The 19,342-nt window shown below is 39.2% G+C and overlaps 1 protein-coding gene across 7 annotated transcripts in view; it reads left to right on the top strand.

Moving 5' to 3' along the window:
• The window catches only part of ZNF410 (zinc finger protein 410), a 40,591-nt gene that overhangs the window by 6,721 nt on the left and 14,528 nt on the right, over positions 1-19,342 (top strand). For 6 of the 7 annotated variants that reach the window (XR_009538805.1, XM_060139234.1, XM_060139229.1 and 3 more), the window contains exons 2-7: positions 7,800-7,982; positions 8,934-9,069; positions 12,072-12,290; positions 13,535-13,726; positions 17,008-17,158; positions 17,619-17,800. Coding sequence is in view for 6 of the 7 variants with exons in the window: in XM_060139234.1 (XP_059995217.1) it covers positions 7,950-7,982; positions 8,934-9,069; positions 12,072-12,290; positions 13,535-13,726; positions 17,008-17,158; positions 17,619-17,800 (913 nt within the window). In the remaining variant the exon portion in view is untranslated. The remainder of the gene's footprint in view (positions 1-7,799; positions 7,983-8,933; positions 9,070-12,071; positions 12,291-13,534; positions 13,727-17,007; positions 17,159-17,618; positions 17,801-19,342) is intronic. The other variant, XM_060139212.1, reaches the window with a different exon arrangement.

The raw sequence follows: 19,342 nt of genomic DNA, 5'->3' as shown, positions 1-19,342 counted from the left end.
GAAAAGGTCTGAACAGTATACTTAGACCAATCCTTCGGTTTCTGAGATCAGTTAGTTTTGTTATGAACTCTTCATCCGGAGCCAAGATTCCTTATTTATGTTATGATTTGTGGAAAATAGGATTTGATGTGCCTGGCCTTTGTTGCTGATAGTTAAATATCATTATCTCTTTTATTTTTTATGGAGCTAAATTAGTAATTTTTCTATTTAGAAGGAAATAAGAATACAAATTTTGTCTGGGTAAAGATACAAAATAAAAATGAGCAAATATTACTGTCCAATTAAAGGACTTTGGGTGATGTAGGCGACTGCTTGGTATCGCATCTCTAATCTCTTATCTTAATTAATATAAGAAAGCCTGGGAAGAAATTTCGTCTGAGACCCATAATTATCTTGAAAATAGCTTCTCTTTGAGTAAAGCAGTGTCTTTCACTCTAGTGTCATGTAAATTGCATTTGAAGGAAAGACATTGCATTGGACACTCCCCCCCAACCCCATACTGGTACATTATTTTTATCATAAATACTTTAAATATACTCAAACGAAAAGCTAGGTAATCGGGCTTCCCTGGTGGCACAGTGGTTGAGAGTCCACCTGCCGATGCAGGGGACACGGGTTTGTGCCCTGGTCCGGAAGGATCCCACATGCTGCGGAGCGGCTGGGCCTGTGAGCCATGGCCGCTGGGCCTGTGCGTCCGGAGCCTGTGCTCCGCAACGGGAGAGGCCGCAACAGTGAGAGGCCCGTGTACCGCAAAAAAAAAAAAAAAGCTAGGTAATCCTTATCCCTCCTGTGTTGAACCCCTATACCTTTTAATCAACTATAAAATCAAAACAAATTTACAAATAATTTAGTACTAGCAATGGTAGGGTCAGTGGAATTTTTAAAAATATATGCTGAAGCAAGGTTGTTTTCTTAAGCAATCTAATATGTTTTGATGGCCATAGGAACCATGTATATAATACAGTTTAGGTTATCAGTGTTATGTCCGTTGTTACCATGGATTTATATCTTTATGAGTAAGTATATAGACGTAAACCATACCAAAACCCAAGAAAATCCAAATTAACATTCATATTATGTTGTAGAGATGTTGTTTTACTGAAATGAAATACTTAATGTTGATCTGAATAGTGGAAAGATTTAGCTTTGGATTCACTATTATATATAATCTGTTTCTATATTTTAACTTTAGTAATAGCAATGTAGAGAATATCATACAAGGTAGTATTTGTGATGTGAAGGCATTGTGAAGCAGTTTATGATAATCAGATCTCATATTCAACCAAAACTGGCCAGAAGTCCTTGAATGCCAATTTCAGTGAGGTATTGTTTGATAACTTTGTAGAGTTAGAGTTGGCTTATTCAGAAGAAGATAAGATTTGTGTTGCAAATAAAAAGATAACACAGAAAGGGAGAAAGTTTGGGCAAATCTTATATCTGGTAAGGGACTCGTATCTAGAATATATAAAGAATTCTTACAACTCAATAGTAAAAAGACAACTCAATTTAAAAATGGGCCAACGATCTGAATAAGCATTTCTCCAAAAAAAGATGTACAAATGGCATATAAGCACATGAAAAGGTGCTCAACATCATTAGCCATCAGGTAATGCAACTCAGAACTACAGTGAGTTACCACTTCACACTCACTAGGATGGCTGTAATAAAAAAAGGTGTATTTTAAAAGGAGAGGATAGGGAGAAATTGGATCCCTCATGCACTACTGGTGAGATTGTAAAATGGTGCAGCCACTTTGGAAAATAGCCTGGTAATTCCTCAAGAGGTTAAACACAGTTACTGTATCACCTATCATTTCCACTCCTAGATGTATACCCTAAAGAGTGAAAACATATGTCCACACAAAAATTTGTACATGGGGCTTCCCTGGTGGCGCAGTGGTTAAGAATCCTCCTGCCAGTGCAGGGGACATGGGTTCGAGCCCTGGTCCGGGAAGATCCCACATGCCGCGGAGCATCTAAGCCCGTGAGCCACAACTCCTGAGCCTGCATGCCACAACTACTGAAGCCCGCGTGCCTAGAGCCCGTGCTCCGCAACAAGAGAAGCCACTGCAATGAGAAGCCTGCGCACCACAACGAAAGAGTAGCCCCCACTCGCCGCAACTAGAGGAAGCCCGCACACAGCAACAAAGACCCAACACAGCCAAAAATAAATAAATTAATTAATTAAAAAAAATTTGTACATGAATGTTATAGCAGCATTATTCATGATAGCCAAATTGTGAAAACAACCCAAATGACCGTCAACTGATAAATGGACAAATAAAATGTATATCCATGCAATAGAATATTATTTGACAATAAAAGGAAATTAAGTACTGGTACATGCTATAACAAGGATGAACATTGGAAACAGTATGCTACGTGAAAGCAGCCAAACACAAAAGATTACATATATAATTCCATTTATATGAAATGTCCAGAATAGGGAGATCCATAGAGACAAAAAATAGATTAGTGGTTGCCTAGGCTTGGTCAGTGGAAGGTTTGGGAGGAAATGGGGAGTGATTACTAATAGGTTTCTGTTTTGGGGTGAAGAAATTGTTGTAAAATTGATTGTGGTTATGGTCGCATAACTGTGAATATACTAAAAAAATTTAGTTTTACTTTTGAAGTGAGTGACCCGTATGGTATGTGAATTACATCTCAATGAAGCTGTTAATGTAAAAAAATATTTGAATTGTAGTTTTTGAAATCTGTTAAGTGGGTAACTTGAATTGGGAATAGAAAATTTTAATTGTATATTTGCCATCACATTTCCAGCTAACGTACATAGCAAGTTGCTGTGTTAAAGATGAGATCCACCTAATACACTCGATATGGTACTGAGTGCTCCAATACAGATTCTTTTGAGGTCATCCTGCCTATTCTGCTGCATCCTACTCATCTCTCTTTTGTTTATACAGCAAACATACAAACCACAAACTGGGCACCGAAATTGTGTGGTAGAACTCAGTTATAATATGGATACTGATTTGTTCCAGAAAATACATGTGTTAATTTTTTAAAAATTATCATTGAAATGACTAAAATGAAACATCACAGATAACCACGAGCATGAGAAATGGTGATCTAGAGGTATCTATTAAACTGTAAGAGAGGTGGCAGCTCCCTTCTCTAAATTGTTATTACAGATTTGCAGAAATGTCTAAAGTATAGTATATCTGATTTTTTCCCTTGTTTGGTACACATGTTCATATACTAAATTTTTTAAAATTTTCATTAGGTAAGGATATCAGAAATGGAGCCAGTGCCATCAGTTTCTAAGAAAACTAACAAATATAAAGGACAGTAAATAGTTGTCTAGTTTCTTAGAGATTTTACAGTCCTGGAATCTTCAAGTTGGAGGAACCCTAAGGTTAACCTAAGCAAACATTTGGTAATTTCTTGGCTTCTTGAAATGAGCTGGAATTGGGGAAAAGGAATTCTTAATTCTTGAATCCTGATGATTCAAGATCAGACCTAGGGAGATGTAATTACTATTCATGCCAGCCTGCTCTGTGGGTGGGAATGCTGGCTCTGCAGCTTAATAACTTGAGCAAGTAGCTGTACTAAGCCTCGGTTCCTTCCTCTCTGAAAAGAGGGATGGGTAAACTACATTGAGCAGTTACAGTGCTTGAATAAGAAAAACGTATGTGAAAGGAAAAGTCAGGGATTTATGACAGCTTTATGTGGTAAACTTAAAATGAGCCTTTTCATTTACATCTTATACATTTTTTTTATGATGAAAGTGAGGATTTCTGGAAGCTAGCATTGGGGAGAGGTTTAACCAACAGGAGAATAGACATTTATTCACGTACTTCTAAATGCCCTTTTTGTAGAGTAAGTCTTTCTTATTCTAACTTTCCACTCTACCTTGGTATGTATTGAAAACTCCCATCCTGGGTATATTTTACACTGTATGCTTATTTTGTATATAATAGTGCTTCCAATTTAAGCAAAAATTGTGTGAAATAAAGTGGACTTATTTGCCAAAATCCTGAAAGAAAAGCTTTAAGAAAGTAAGAATTTAGAGGATGGGAGGACAAGATGGCAGAGTAGAAGGACCTTGAGCTCACCTCCTCTCATGAGCACAGCAAAATCACAGCTAACTGCTGAACAACCATTGATGAAAAAGACTGGAACCTACCAAAAAGATAATCTACATCCAAAGACATAAAGAAGAAACCACGAGACGGTAGGAGGGGTACACTTGCGATATAATCAAATCCCATACTCCCCAGCTGGGTAACCCACAAACTGGAGAATAGTTATATTGCAGAAGTTCTCCCATGGGAGTGAACATTCTGAGCCCCATATCGGGTTCCCCAGCCTGCGGGGTCTGATGTCTGGAGGAGGAGCCCTCAGAGCATTTGGCTTTGAGGGCCAGTGGGGCTTAATTACAGGAACTCCACTCTTGGAGGGTGCACACAAGGTCTTGCACGCAATGGGACCCAGGGCAAAAGCAGTGATGACTTCATAGGAGCCTGGGCCAGACCTACCTGCTGGTCTTGGAACGTCTCCTGGGGAGGACGGGGGTGGGGGTGGGGGTGGCTTTGGCTCCCCTTGAGGACATTGACACTGGTGGCAGAGATATTGGGGAGTATTCATCAGTGTGAACTCTTGCTGGAGGCTGACATCTTGCTTGGGTCATTATCACCAAGACCTAGCCCTACCCAACAGCCTGTAGTGCTGGGATGCCTCAGACCAAACAGCCAACAGGGCAAGAACACAACCCCACCCATCAGCAGACAGGCTGCCTAAAGACTTCCTGATCCCACAGCCACCTCTAGACATGCCCCTTTACTCGGCCTTGCCCACCAGAGGGCCAAGACCCAGCCTCACCCACCAGGGGGCAGACACCAGAAGCAAGAAAACTACAGTCTCACAGCCTGTGGAACTGAGTCTGCAAACACAAGTCAGAATCTACCCTGTGACCAGATGGTCCCTGGTCCTTGCGTGATGAGAGGGGAATGTACTGCTGGGACATCTGGACATCCCCTACAGAGGGCCACTTCTCCAAGGTTGAGAAATGTAACTAACCTACCACATACATAAAAATACAAATAGAAATTCAGACAAAATGAGATGGCAGAGGAATATGTTCTAGACAAAGGAACAAGATAAAACCCCCAAACAACAACTAAGTGAAGTGGAGATAGGCAATCTACTCAAGAAAGAGTTAAGAGTAATGATCATAAAGATGAACCAAGAACTCAGGAAAAGAATGGATGCACAGAGTGAGAAGTTACAAGAAGTTTTTAACAAAGAGTTAGAAAATACAAAGAGTGACCAAACAGTTGAAGAATACAATAACTAAAATGAAAAATACACTGGAAGGAATCAGTAGCAGAATAAATGAGGCAGAACAGATTGGTGAGCGGGAAGAAAGAGTAGTGGAAAGCACTGCCATGGAACAGAATGAAGAAAAAAGAATGAAAAGAAAGGACATTTTAAGAGGCCTCTGGGACATCAAACACACTAACATTTGCATTATAGGGGTCCCAGAAGGAGAAGAGAGAGAGAAAGGGCCTGAGAAAATATTTGAAGAGATAATAGCTGAAAACTTCCCTAATGTGGGAAAGGAAACAGTTACCCAAGTCCAGGAAGTGCAGAGAGTCCCATACAGGATTAACCCAAGGGACAACATGCTGAGACACATAGTAACCAAATTGACAAAGATTGGACTTCCCTGGTGGCGCAGTGGTTGAGAGTCCGCCTGCCAATGCAGGGGACACGGGTTTGTGCCCCGGTCTGGGAAGAACCTGCATGCCGCGGAGCGGCTGGGCCCATGAGCCATGACCGCTGAGCCTGTGCGTCTGGAGCCTGTGCTCCACAACGGGAGAGGCCACAACAGTGAGAGGCCCGTGTACCGCAAAACAAAAACAAAAACAAATTGACAAAGATTAAAGATAAAGAGAAAATACTAAAAACAACAAGGGCAAAGCAACAAATAACATACAAGGGAACTCCCATAAGGTTATCAGCTGATTTTTCAGCAGAATCTGCAGGCCAGGAGAGAGTGCCACAGTACATTTTAAGTGACAAAAGGGAAAAACCTACAGCCAAGAATCCTCTACCCCGCAAGGCTCTCATTCAGATTTGATGGAGAAATCAAAACCTTTACAGACAAGCAAAAGCTAAAAGGATTCAGCACCATCAAACCAGCTTTACAACAAATGCTAAAGAAACTTCTCTAGGTGGAAAAGAAAAGGCCACAACTAGAAACAAGAAAATTACAAAATGGGAAAGCTCACTGGTAAAGGCAAACATACAGTCAAGATAGGAAATCATCCACACACAAACTAGTAGGGAGGTTAAAAAGCAAAAGTAATAAAATCATCTCCATCCACAAGAGCAGTTGAGAGATACGCAAAACAATTAGATGTAAAATATGATATCAAAACCAGTAATCATGAGAGGAGGAGAGTGAAAATGCAGGATATTTAAAATGCATTTGAAATTAAGAGATCAGCAGCTTAAAACAACTGTGTATATATAGACTACTATACCAAAATTTCATGGTAACCGCAAACCGAAAATCTATAATAGATAAATGCCAGCAAACCGAAAATCTATAATAGATAAATACACACAAAAAAGAAAAAGGAATCCAAACACAACACTAAGGATAGTCATCAAGAAAGTAAGAATTTAAAGTAAGGGGGGGGAAACAGCTTCATGAGTGTCCCGAGGATACTACTTTGAGGAAACACTGTTCAAATTTTGACTGTGTAATTACCTTTTATAAAAAATTGGGAAATTAAGAGAAGAAAAACGTCACACCAGCCTACCACCCACCCAGTACAGTGACTATCATGGCTGTGTGAATTTCCTTTTACTTTTTCCTGTGCTTATCTTAACTAGTTTTAATAACAAGTGTATAGTTTTTGTAATTTAATGTCTTAGCATTTCTGTTGCATTGTTTTCATAACTATTTTTTGTGTGTGTGGTACGCGGGCCTCTCACTGTTGTGGCCTCTCCCGTCGCGGAGCACAGGCTCCGGACGCGCAGGCTCAGCGGCCATGGCTCTCGGGCCTAGCCGCTCCACAGCATGTGGGATCTTCCCAGATCGGGGCACGAACCCATGTCCCCTGCATCGGCAGGCAGACTCTTAACCACTGCACCACCAGGGAAGCCCCATAACTGTATTTTTAAGTCATACAATGTCACTATAATCAACCATTACCTAATTGAATATCTATATTTATATGTTGCTTACAGTCATTATCACAGATGATAAGGTGAAATTCTTTGGGCATGTAGCTTTTACCATACTTAAGACCTTTTCTTATTTATTTATTTTTAAATTTATTGAAGTATAGTTGATTTACAGTGTTGTGTTTCTGCTGTGCAGCAAAATGATTCAGTTATATCATTACCTATATATGTATGTGTATACATTTTCGTATTCTTTTCCATTGTACTTTATGACAGGATATTGAATATAGTTCCCTGTGCTATACAGTAGGACCTTGTTTATCCATTCTATATGTAATAGTTTGCATCTGCTAATCCCAAACTCCCAATCCATTTCTCCCCCACCCCCTTCCCCCTTGGCAACCACAAGTCTGTTCTCTATGTTCTTAGAATAGATTGTTAGAAATTCTACATTAAAGTACAACTTTTTATGGGTTTTGATATCTGTTGGGCTTGTTCTATTTTAAAACAAGTGTTTTGGGCTGAATTTTTTATTTGCTTGCTTGTTGTGATTTTTGGATATGTAAAGAAGTGGCTTTGTTTTTTTAGCTACATTTTCCTACTGCTCTGAATTCTCTCTCTCTTTCTTTTTTCCTTTTTTAGGCTAAATTAATTACCCACCCAGCCCAGCATCTTACAGGAAAAGCGTAACACTTCCTAGAGGAGTATGAGCATAACAGGAAGGTGTCATTGACTCTGAATTAAAATTTTAACCTGTCCCCTGAACAGCTACAGGATTTGGAAGCTGAATCAATGTTATCAGATGAGTTAGAATCCAAACCAGAGGTGAGCCCAGGCAACTGGTTTTCTTTTCTTTTGGTGGGCTGTATTCCAGAGTTTATTCTTAGTTCAGGAGTTGGCAAACTTTTTCTGTAATGGTGCCAGGTAATAAATATTTTAGGTTTTGTGGGCCATATGGTTTTGGTTGTAACTACTAGTTTATTATTTTTCTGTTACTAAGTACTTTCTCAAAAATTTAAAAATTCAATTCTTAACCTTTTATGATTTTTTATACTTGTTATTTAAATAAGTGTAAATTATTACACATTTACATAATTACATAATGACAAAATTTATGTATATGACATATATGTAATATTTACTACCACAAACCATTTTTTATTAATTTTGTATATATCTAAAAGTGTTTTCTTTTTAAATGTGATTAGGGGATTTAAACATTTAAAATTTTTATTCATTTTTCTCATTTTAATTTTAGAACATGTGTGTTGCTTAGTGGAAAGATCACTGAATTTGGAATCATGTTACTAAGTATGAAGACTGACATTGCTCCTAACTAGTAATGTGACCTTGGACTAGTCATTTAGTGTCTTCAACTTGATTCCTTGTCTTTAAAATACATGTTTAATCTCACTGAGTTATAGTGGGGATTAAAAGAGCCTATACACAGAAGAGTACTTTATAAAATATAATCAGTACAATGCAGTTGAATTTGTAATAGCCACCATTTAAAAATATAATTATTTTTATCATTTCTCTGTTTTATGGAAGGTGATAGAAGTTAATTATACGATTCAATTTTTATCTAGAACACTTGATAAAAATGAGTTAAAATATTATTTTGTAGTTAATCTGGTTTTTCTATGAATAAGGTTGAGACTAGTGAGCAATCAAGACTTAATTACATCATTGCCTTTTGGTAAATTCAGAGGTTTAGATCCATTCATAATAACCTGTATTATTTGTTGTCTCCACATCCCCCCCTTTCCCCTTCAGCTGCTGGTACAGTTTGTTCAGAATACGTCCATCCCACTAGGACAGGGGCTAGTAGAATCAGAAGCTAAAGACATTACTTGCTTGTCCCTCCTTCCAGTGACTGAGGCCTCAGAATGCAGTCGGCTAATGTTACCAGGTAAAAATTAAGATCACCAGAGATAAGATAAACAAGTCTTAAGAGCTTAGCCTTCTCTGTGGTACTGGTGGAATGTGATAACTGACTTTATAACTGACTGGTAGAAACTGTAAAAATTAGGATTTGTGGAGAAAAAGCAACCATGGGACTCATAAGTGCATTGTTAGTTTATTTATTTATTTAAAAAAAATTTTTTTTTGGCCATACCATGCAGCTTGTGGGATCTTAGTTCCCTGACCAGGGATTGAACCCGGGCCCTTGGCACTGAGAGTGTGGAGTCCCAACCACTGGACCGCCAGGGAATTCCCTGCATTGGTAGTTTAAGTCATAGGAATGGTTATGAACACCCATAGAGTGAGAGTGAGAAGAAAAGGAGGCCAAGGCAGAACTGCATGGAACTCCCTATTCAAGGTATGGGGTGAGGCAGGAGAGCCTGTGAAGGAGGGAAGAAAGAAAGGCTAGAGCAATAGGGGGAATACTGGCATAGAGTGCAGGCATGGAACCCAAGGGAATAGTCAAGTGTGACAAATGCTTCTAAGAGGCCCAGTGAGACAGGGACTGTCCCAATGAGATAGGGTCAGTGAGGTCATTGTTGACCTAGGCAGGACCTGCTCCTTGGAGAGGGAGTGGAAAGCCAGGCTGCAGTGGGTTGAGGTATCAGTGCAAGTTGAGGAAGTAACTATACTTTCTAAAGGCTGTCTTGCTATGGGAAGGAAAAAGAGAAGGACATAAAGTACATTAAAGAGTTCTTTTTTAAGATCTGAAATATTAGAGGGTGGTTTTATACTAAGAGGAAGGAGCCCATTAGAGAAGCTGCAAACACAAAGAGTAGATAATTGGTGAGGAGGCTCCAGGAGAGGTAGAAGGAAGTAGAATGCTGAGCATGGGTAGTGAGATTAGCTTTGGATGAGAAGAAGGAGATCCTATCACTTAACTATTAGGAAGGAAAACATTGTTTTTGGATGCAATGGATTCTTTATTTTCTAGAAATTGAAATATTTAAAATTTGGAATATTAATGTTAAATCAGGGGAGGGTCACCTATTGGCGACAACTTATTTGTTATAAAGTCTTCTGGTTACTATCCTCTAGTGGTGTTCTTTTTTGAGTTTTGAAGTGACTTAAGGGCAGATATATTCAACCAACCAGTGTTGATTTAAGGTTTCTCTATCTAGCTCCTGTCTTTCCCACATCGTTGATCTCTCAAGTCCCATTTTTCTACTGGTGTGTTGGGAGTGTTTCCAAATCCATGGATTTTCAATATGTGAAAATTTCCATGTGCTAATAAAATTTGATCTTCATTTGGCTTTTTTTCCTGAATTTTCTCTCCCAATTTTAATTTATTGAATAAATATTTTGACAATAATAGAGGAAATGAAAACAGGAACAAAAGCATCCATCTTCTTTTCTACATTACCTTCTTTTAGTTTTAATTTTGATTTAAAATATTTTAGACAACCAGTTATAGATAATAGTAAATGAAAACCCATGTACTCACTTCCCAGCTCATGAAACGTAGTGTTACAAACACAAATGTATCTTGTACATACCTCCCTAATCTCATTCCCCTTCCTCCCAAATATGTGTGAATCATTCCATGCATGACCTACATGTTTTCTTTTTAGCTGGGATATGTGATAGACACAGAAAAGCACAAAACTATATGGATATACCTTTTGAAGAATTATTATAAAGGAGATAGCACCACCCAATCAAGAAGTAGAACGTTGCCAGCTTCCAGGCCCTCCATGGGTTCCTTCATGATAAAAGCAACCTCTGTTCTTCCATAGGTCACCACTGCCCTCAATTTTTTGAAAATTTGTTCTTTGTTTTCCAAGTTTAATCACCCAAGTCTAATTTTAGCTGATTTTGGACTTTAAATGAGTGGAATCATATGCGTGTATCTTGTTGTACCTTTTATGTTTGTGCGATTCATCCTTGTGTGTAGCTCTGGTTTGTTTGGTTTCATTGCTATATAGTATTCTGTTATATGAGTGTACCACAACTTCTTTTTCCATGCCACAGCTGATGAATATGTAGTTATTTTCCAGTGTTGTATTATGACAAACAGTGCTGCTATGAACTTTAAGAACAGTTTTTTTTGTGGTAAAATGTATGTAAAATTTACCGTTTTAACCAGTTAAATTTACCATTTAACCAGTTGTGTGGCATTAAATTCATTCACTTTGTTGTACAACTTCATTAGGCTTTGGAATAGCATTGCTGTCCCTAGGCTTCCACTTTATTTCTATAACATTACCTGTTATCTCCTTGAAAGAAGAAAATAATGTAACCTGCCTTCTATAAAGATGAATGAAACCCCTGAAAACATCGGATGCTTTAGCACTTTTGGCAGTTCTTCATTATATTGCAACTAAAACCTTTGGAAATTCATCCCCTCCCTTATAATAAAGTTCTAGAAGCAAGTCTTCTGAATTATTTCTTTACATCTGGTGTAAACCCAGAACCATAATGAAACATACTCATGATTCTATACAATTTCAGTTATATCCCAGGCTGTGATTTTTCCCCTAATGACTCACCCGAACTGTCACATACATGTTATAAAAATTAGAGAGAGGTATCTTTTCCCAAGAAAAATAGTTTAAAATTTAGATCCTGTTCTTGAGTTTGTATTCATTGTGTAACTATATTTTTCAAGGGAAATATACTGATTTGGGGCCTCAAAAGGACAAAGGTCTATAATGTCCAAATGTGGATGGTTCGTATTAGTTACCACTGACCATCAGAGGAGTCTGCCCCTCACATTTTGGTTGACACCCTTTAGCTGCCTTTCACTCTCTCTTCTTTTCTGAGGCAGATTTTGTATTTATAAAATGAGAATGCTGTCTGCTCCTGTAAGGGTGTTAGATACTAAGGGATGTTACAAGGGTGTTAGGTACCACTAAGGAATGTTACAAGGGAGTTAGGTACCATATATCAAAATGGTGAACTCCTTGGAGATAGGTGCTACATAAAGCTGTGGTATTTTCCCTTTACTAGATGATACTCCAAATCATACTAACTCCTCCAAGGAGGTTCCTTCCTCGGCTGTGTTGAGAAGCCTTCAGGTGAATGTGGGTCCAGACGGAGAAGAGACGAGGGCTCAGACCGTACAGAAGTCTCCGGAGTTTTTGTCCACTCCAGAGTCTCCTAGCTTGTTGCAAGATCTACAGCCAAGTGATAGCACTTCTTTTATTCTTCTTAACCTAACAAGAGCAGGTATTCTTTACCCTTTTCTGACTTCTGCTCATGCTTAAGAAAAAAAACTGGGGAGCAGGGAATAGTTAACTTAGTCATATTTAAAGTGGAAAGAAACTATTCTTTAATTATTTTGGAGAATTGGTGTCGTTTGGTGATCAGTTGGGTATGTAGAGGGAGAAGGCAGACTCTAAGATGACTCAAAAATTTTTTGTTTGGGAAATTAAGTGGTGTCATTCACCAAGATAGTGCACACAGGAAGAGTAGGGCTGCGGGAGAATGATTAGTTCCAATTTGTGCCTGCTGATATTGAGATTTCACAGGGACATTTAGGAGGAGGTGTCCTTTAGAGAGTTAGAAACAGGAATCCAGAGTTCTAGAGAGGTCTGTTGTGAAATAAGTAGTTTTAGTGCTTATCAGCATTCAGGAAGTGTATGAAACAATGAGCATGGATTCTTTGATTCAGGAGTAGTCTGGAGCATAAACAGAAAAGAAGGCAAATCTGGGACCCTGAAAAAAAATTTTAAGAGGGTAACAGAAGAATGGGAAGCAGCTTCTAGAGAGAGGGATCTCAAGAAAACAAAATGAGAATGATGTGGGGGGAGCCAAGGAAGGAAACGTTTTAAAGAAGAAAAGGTACAGAATCATGCCAAATACCACATACTGGGCCAGTGAGATGAGGACTGGGAAGTGTATGTCCGGCAAACTCAGCAAGAGCAATTGTTATTGAGGTAGTAGAGGTGGAGCTTAGGGTTAAAGAGATAGGGAATGGACAGCAGGTGAGAAAGTAGATACACAAGTTAGAAGTTAAGAAACTTCAAGAAACATGACTTTGAAGGAACAGGTGAGAAGGTGATATTTAGAGACATAGTTGGGATTTTCTATTCTTTAAAAAAAAGGATGGGAGAGACTTGAGCTTGGACAGATTGAAAGGCTGAAAGGGAAGCTGTAAGGTGGCCACTAAGGAGGAATGGGTTGAAGTTGGGAGAGGAGAAAACTAAAAGATAGGATTGGGATTCTAGAGGTGAGGGTTAGCCTGGTTGCTAGGAAAGACCCTTTTGCCTCTGAAACAGGAGTAGGTAACATAAAGACCAGCCTGTCAGCTGGGAGTGGAAAGGTGATAACCTAATCTTGTATGAGAACAGAAGCTTGAGGTGAGAGGTGAAAGTGTGGAATAGCTGATCAGGACACAGAGTTTCTGAGCCAGGGCCAATCAAAGGATTACTTGTTGGCTAACTTTCATATATCCTCTTTGTTTCTTCCAGGTCTGGGCTCTTCAGCCGAACACTTAGTATTTGTACAAGATGAGGCAGAGGATTCAGGGAATGATTTCCTCTCCAGTGAGAGCACAGACAGTAGCATTCCATGGTTCCTCCGGGTTCAGGAGTTGGCCCATGACAGTTTGATTGCTGCTACTCGTGCACAACTGGCAAAGAATGCGAAAACCAGCAGCAATGGTGAGACCCCTGTGGTGTTTTCCTTTCCAGTATTCTGTGCAGAGATTTTGGTAATACAGTGGCTATATTTTGAGTTGCATATAATCCAAATTACTTTATTGGTAAGAGCAGAAGGCTAGAAATACGTAAATTGTTTTTCTTATTTTCTGAAAAATAACTCAGCCATGCCAGATTCATGTGCAGAATCAACTGAACTAGCATTCTCAATTGTCAGCTTTAAATAGTATACTAAACCCCTTTTAAAGGAAAAAATTTTTTCGCACATCTTGGTGTTATCTTGAATTGTTTTTATTGTGATGGTCCTTATACTTAGACCTTTTACACCGTTATGAAATTAAGACAGTTTTATCAATTAATAGAAATAAAACTATAAAACCAATAAAAATAAAATTAATTTTAAGGCAGTGTGGCAGATGATAATGTTTTGCTGAAACTAAATTGCTGCTCATGGCGATTTAGCAATTAGCAGCTACCATAGTGCTGCTTTTTGGGGGGTTGGGGGTGGGCAGGGCAGGGCAGGGAGGGTGGAACCAATTCACCAGAAGACCTAAATATCCAAATAGGGTATAGTATGGTTTCTTTTGAGTTCAGCATGCCTGTACTATTTACTCTGTGCCACTTTTTTTCTATCCAGTAATTTTCAAAGTGTGATCCCTGGATCATCAGCATCACCAGTAATTTAGAAATGCAAATTATCAGGTCTCATCTTACTGAATCAGAAACTTGGAAGTTTTTAGTAAGCCCTCATTGTGGTTATGATGCATGTTAAAGCTTGGGGACCATCGCTCTATTCACACCACTCCTAAACCACTGCAAGACCTTTGCTTGTGTAGCATGCCATAATATTTTTTGTTTTAGGTCTGTCTCTGTATTTTCTCATTAACCTGTGACAATTAAGGTAATACAAAAAATTATTGAGATAAGGTATATACTGTCATTACCACAAACATACTGTCACTTCCATCTAAGTTGAAATACAGAAATATTTTAATTTTGTGTGTGATGCTGTATATCAGGAGTCAGCAAAGGGCCAATAACCACCTGTTTTGTAAATAAAGTTATATTGGAACACAGGCATGTCCTTTAATTACTAATTGTCTATGGCTGATACTGTGGCAAAGTTGAGTAGTTGTGACAGAGACCATATGGCCCTCAAAGCCAAAAATATCTGCTGTTTGGCCCTTTACAGGAAAAGTTTACTGACCTGCTCTATACAGTACTACTTTCTCTGGAAATTATATCCCAAATGTAAAGACCTTGCCCACATAACTGTAGGATCTTTAACGTGTTTACAGTGTTATTCAACATGTACCATATAAGGTGTTGAGTTTGTCTCTCTTGCTCTCTTTTCTTGGGGGGTGAAGGAGGGGGAAACCATTTCATCAGATGACCTCTAAATATCCAGAACTGTCATTGGCTGAGGTCATTTTAAGCTAATCTGTCTTCTGCAAACAGTGCTTTGTTTTCAAAAACAAAGTAATTTAGGGAGCACTTTGAGAAATTTTATAATGACTCAAAATACAAGACAGCTCACTCTTTTCTGAAGGATTTTTTCCCCCTGTTGTATGATTATATCAATGTTCTCATTGTATTGATATCTACAAAATTGAATGCATGAAGCCCCAACTGTCACCAGTTTATACTTTTTTTTTTTTAATTTAATTTATTTTTTGCCTGCATTGGGTCTTGGTTGCTGTGCGCATGCTTTCTCTAGTTGCGGCGAGCGGGGGCTACTCTTCGTTGCGGTGCGCGGGCTTCTTATTGCGGTGGCTTCTCGTTGCAGAGCATGGACTCTAGGCACACGGGCTTCAGTAGTTGCAGCACATGGGCTCAGTAGTTGCGGCATGCGGGTCCTAGAGCGCAGGCTCAGTAGTTGTGGCACACGGGCTTAGTTGTTCTGTGGCATGTGGGATCTTCCCAGACCAGGGCTCGAACCCGTGTCCCCCACACTGGCAGGCATATTCTTAACCACTGCGCCACCAGGGAAGTCCTGTCACTGGTTTAAATCTCTGGATTAGCATGGGTTTCTACAGACCTTTCATTAGAAATTAATTAGCTGGAGCTCTAGAGTTAGTGGGAAATTTTCCTTACAGTATATGCACTTCTGTGCTGTTTAAAATTTACCCATGTTTCAGTTAAACAAACAAAAAAACTATGTGGGACAATATTTAAAAAGAACAAGTTAATTAATATTAACTAGCAAAAGGCATCTTAGGTTCTGCTCTGACCTTGGAGCAATTAGTTTTATGATTAGCATTTGGTGAAGTACAGCAAGGAGAATGTAGGGCAGGAAGAAAGTAAGGTTAATAGATGGGACAGAAACTGCCTTTGATCAACTGTCAGGTTCCCGGGAGTGTGATATGTATAACATATTATCCTACTCTTGGCTCTTGAGAGGGAAATTTGGAAATATGAATCTTATTCCTAAGGTGTATGTAGTGGAAAGATAAACTCCATATGTTTATAACAGAATTAAGTGGTTGTGAATGTTTTTCTCCATTGATGTCCAACTATGAATTGAAGAAAACGAAGGAAAGGGTGCACCACCTGCTAATCTGGAATTTATTTAAAGATTTAGTTAACTGATTTTGTTTAAATTTAAGAAAGTCACTGCACCATATGCTCCTCTCCTCCCCTCCTTTTATTCTATTGAACAAAAAACTTGAGCAGTATTATCTCTAACTTTTAAAAATGTGGTAAGAAATTTGAAAATGAGCTGAGTTTTTGCATTCTTAGATATTTTGTAACTAAGGAGGGGTGGTACAGGAAATTAGAAGGTGATTCTTATTCTCTAGAATGATAGAAACAGCCAAATTGACTTCAGAAGATAGAAATCTAAGAATGGCCATCTACAAAAGAAATTACTACTGTAAGTTCACAGCTAAGCCAGACTGGCGGCTTCTCCTTAAAATACAAGTTTTTATTACCTAGAGCTTTAAGTCATCTTCTGTAGGACCCCACTCCTGGTGTTGACATACCTGCTTCCTTACCAATCTGTAATGCAAAATAGGTTGAACTCTGCTTTTTGATATGAAACCATTTTGGATATTTCTTACATTTGCCAAAGAGGCCTAGTCTTGTGGCTTTTTGTAGTTCTGTGGATTAAGTAAGGGGATGAGGATATAGAGCCCTCTCACTTCTGTTAAATGAATTGCAAAGCAAGCTGGGGAAGATGAAGGATCGATATGTGATTAATGATCACTAGGAGTGGCTTTATTGTTTGAACCAAAGTATCTGAGTGGAATCCTTCCCTAGATTATAAATATGTGACTCTATTACAGGAGAAAATGTCCACCTTGGTTCTGGTGATGGGCAACCGAAAGATTCTGGGCCCCTTCCTCAAATGGAGAAGAAGCTCAAGTGTACAGTTGAAGGCTGTGACCGGACATTTGTGTGGCCAGCTCACTTTAAGTACCACCTCAAAACTCATCGGTGAGCAAACCTGAGATTCCATACTTGGAGCTTAAGAAAGTTGATGCTTCTGAAGGAACTTGACAGAAGTCCCTCCACTTGACAGATTAAAGGAAAGCAGGGGCTCCAGCTCACTTGTGGTTAAGATGTCTTTTGTTCTTTAATAGAAACATTTGCATTGTCTCATTTACCTTGTTCAAACATTTGGCACCTAAATATCTTAGAGCAAGAGTTCTCAAATCTCATCATAAAACATAATGTCTTGGAGAACTTAAAAATTATATATAAGCTTAAGCCCCACTCTAAACCTGTGAAATCAGTATTTCAAGAAGTAGGGCATCTGTAGTTCAGGTGATTCTGATACATCTAGATTTGGGATTTACTGTCTGCCTTGAGAGTCAGTAGGAGCTTTGACTTGTCTTCTCTAGCAAAGAGCATTTTCAGGCATTGTTGCGTATGTGATTTTTTTTTTTCCCCCCAGAAACGACCGCTCCTTTATCTGCCCTGCAGCAGGTTGTGGGAAAAGCTTCTATGTACTGCAGAGGCTGAAGGTGCACATGAGGACCCACAATGGGGAGAAGCCCTTTATGTGCCCCGAGTCTAACTGTGGTAAGCAGTTCACTACAGCTGGAAACCTGAAGAACCACCTGCGCATCCACACAGGTGTGTGCCACCCCAGCATTCCCACAGGCCGTCTACTGCTTGGCTCAGGGCCTGCTGGCTGTCCTTAGGAGATGAAGGTTGGGGTTGTTGCTAGAACTCTGAGGATGAAATTTCTTTTTTTCAAATGCCTCATGGCACTTTTCAGTTCTTTCAGTAACATTTATTGTCACCTCTGTGTGAGAATGGACAGTTTGATTTCTGTCTCTGGTAGCCTTAAGTAGGAAGGGATATAAGACCATCACTGATAACAATGATATGATCATATATGGACAGAAATGAGCCTTTCCAAATATCTTCAAACTTAACACAGTTGTAGTTTTGGTCATTAACATTTATTGAGTTACACAAACCACACAGATTCTGTTCTAGGCACTAAATGGGGGGTAAGGTGAGGGGAAATACAAAAGCTAAGCTTAATCCCTGACTTTGAGTTTACTTTGTTGTTAGAGCCTCACAGCCTGAGAAACAGAATGGAGAAGTGACTTGTCCTGAGTCAAATAGCATGTTAATATCAACGGAGCAAAAGAAAGATATCCTGATTTCTTAATCTAAAAGCTTAAGGGTGACTTTCCAAGCCACTTGGCCCAGTTGTGCTAAGTCTCTTGCCAGAGCTTAATCACTGAACCCAGACTACGACCGTAGGATGTGTAACTATTCTTCCCACTTTCTCTTTCTCTTCCTTGTTTATTCTTGTATGCTAAAATGATAGCAGGTACAAATAAATGGCATTTAAAAAGTGAAGCCCAAGCTGAAGCCACCTTTGTTCTGCGCATGTTCCTATGATTCCCTCTAGATTGACATTACCACTGGATATATTTTAGGGCAGAATAGCTCTGTTCTCAGCTCTTTCTTTCTTTCTATTTATTTATTTATTTAATTTTTGGCCAGGTTGGGTCTTTGTTGCTGCACGTGGGCTTTCTTTAGTTGTGGCGAGCGGGGGCTACTCTTAGTTGCGGTGTGCGGGCTTCTCATTGCGGTGGCTTGTTACAGAGCATGGGCTCTAGGTGCATGGGCTTCAGTAGTTGCAGCACACAGCCTCAGTAGCTGTGGCATGCGGGCTCAGTTGCTCCTCAGCATGTGGGATCTTCCCAGACCAGGGCTCGAACCTGTGTCCCCTGCCTTGGCAGGATTCTCAACCACTGTGCCACCAGGGAAGCCCCTCAGTTCTTTCTTGAAAGAGTATTCTTGCTCTAAGAAAGCAGTTTGAATAAAAGAACAGGAAAAACATCTAGCTGAATAGTTAAGGAAAGTAGTAGAATTCACTGTGCCTTATTAAATTCAGTAACCTCTTCATCCTTGTGCCACTTGTCATCTTTGTAGCATTTGATAAAAGTGAACATATTTTAAAATGCTTTCTTTTATTCAGAGTGTGACCTGATTTTCTCTCTTCATTCTGACTCTTGCTAGCTCTGCCTTGTTAATCTAATTGTTGACCAATTTCAGAATTTTGGGTTTCTCGCATTTTACTCAATGTGCTGTCTCATTGCAGTCTCAGGCTTCAATTTAATCATTTCTTCCTGGATGTCTCACAGATCTGAATCT

This window comes from Lagenorhynchus albirostris, chromosome 1, assembly GCF_949774975.1.
Source record: "Lagenorhynchus albirostris chromosome 1, mLagAlb1.1, whole genome shotgun sequence".
NCBI lineage: Eukaryota > Metazoa > Chordata > Mammalia > Artiodactyla > Delphinidae > Lagenorhynchus > Lagenorhynchus albirostris.
This window is presented reverse-complemented; position numbering and strand designations above follow the sequence as displayed.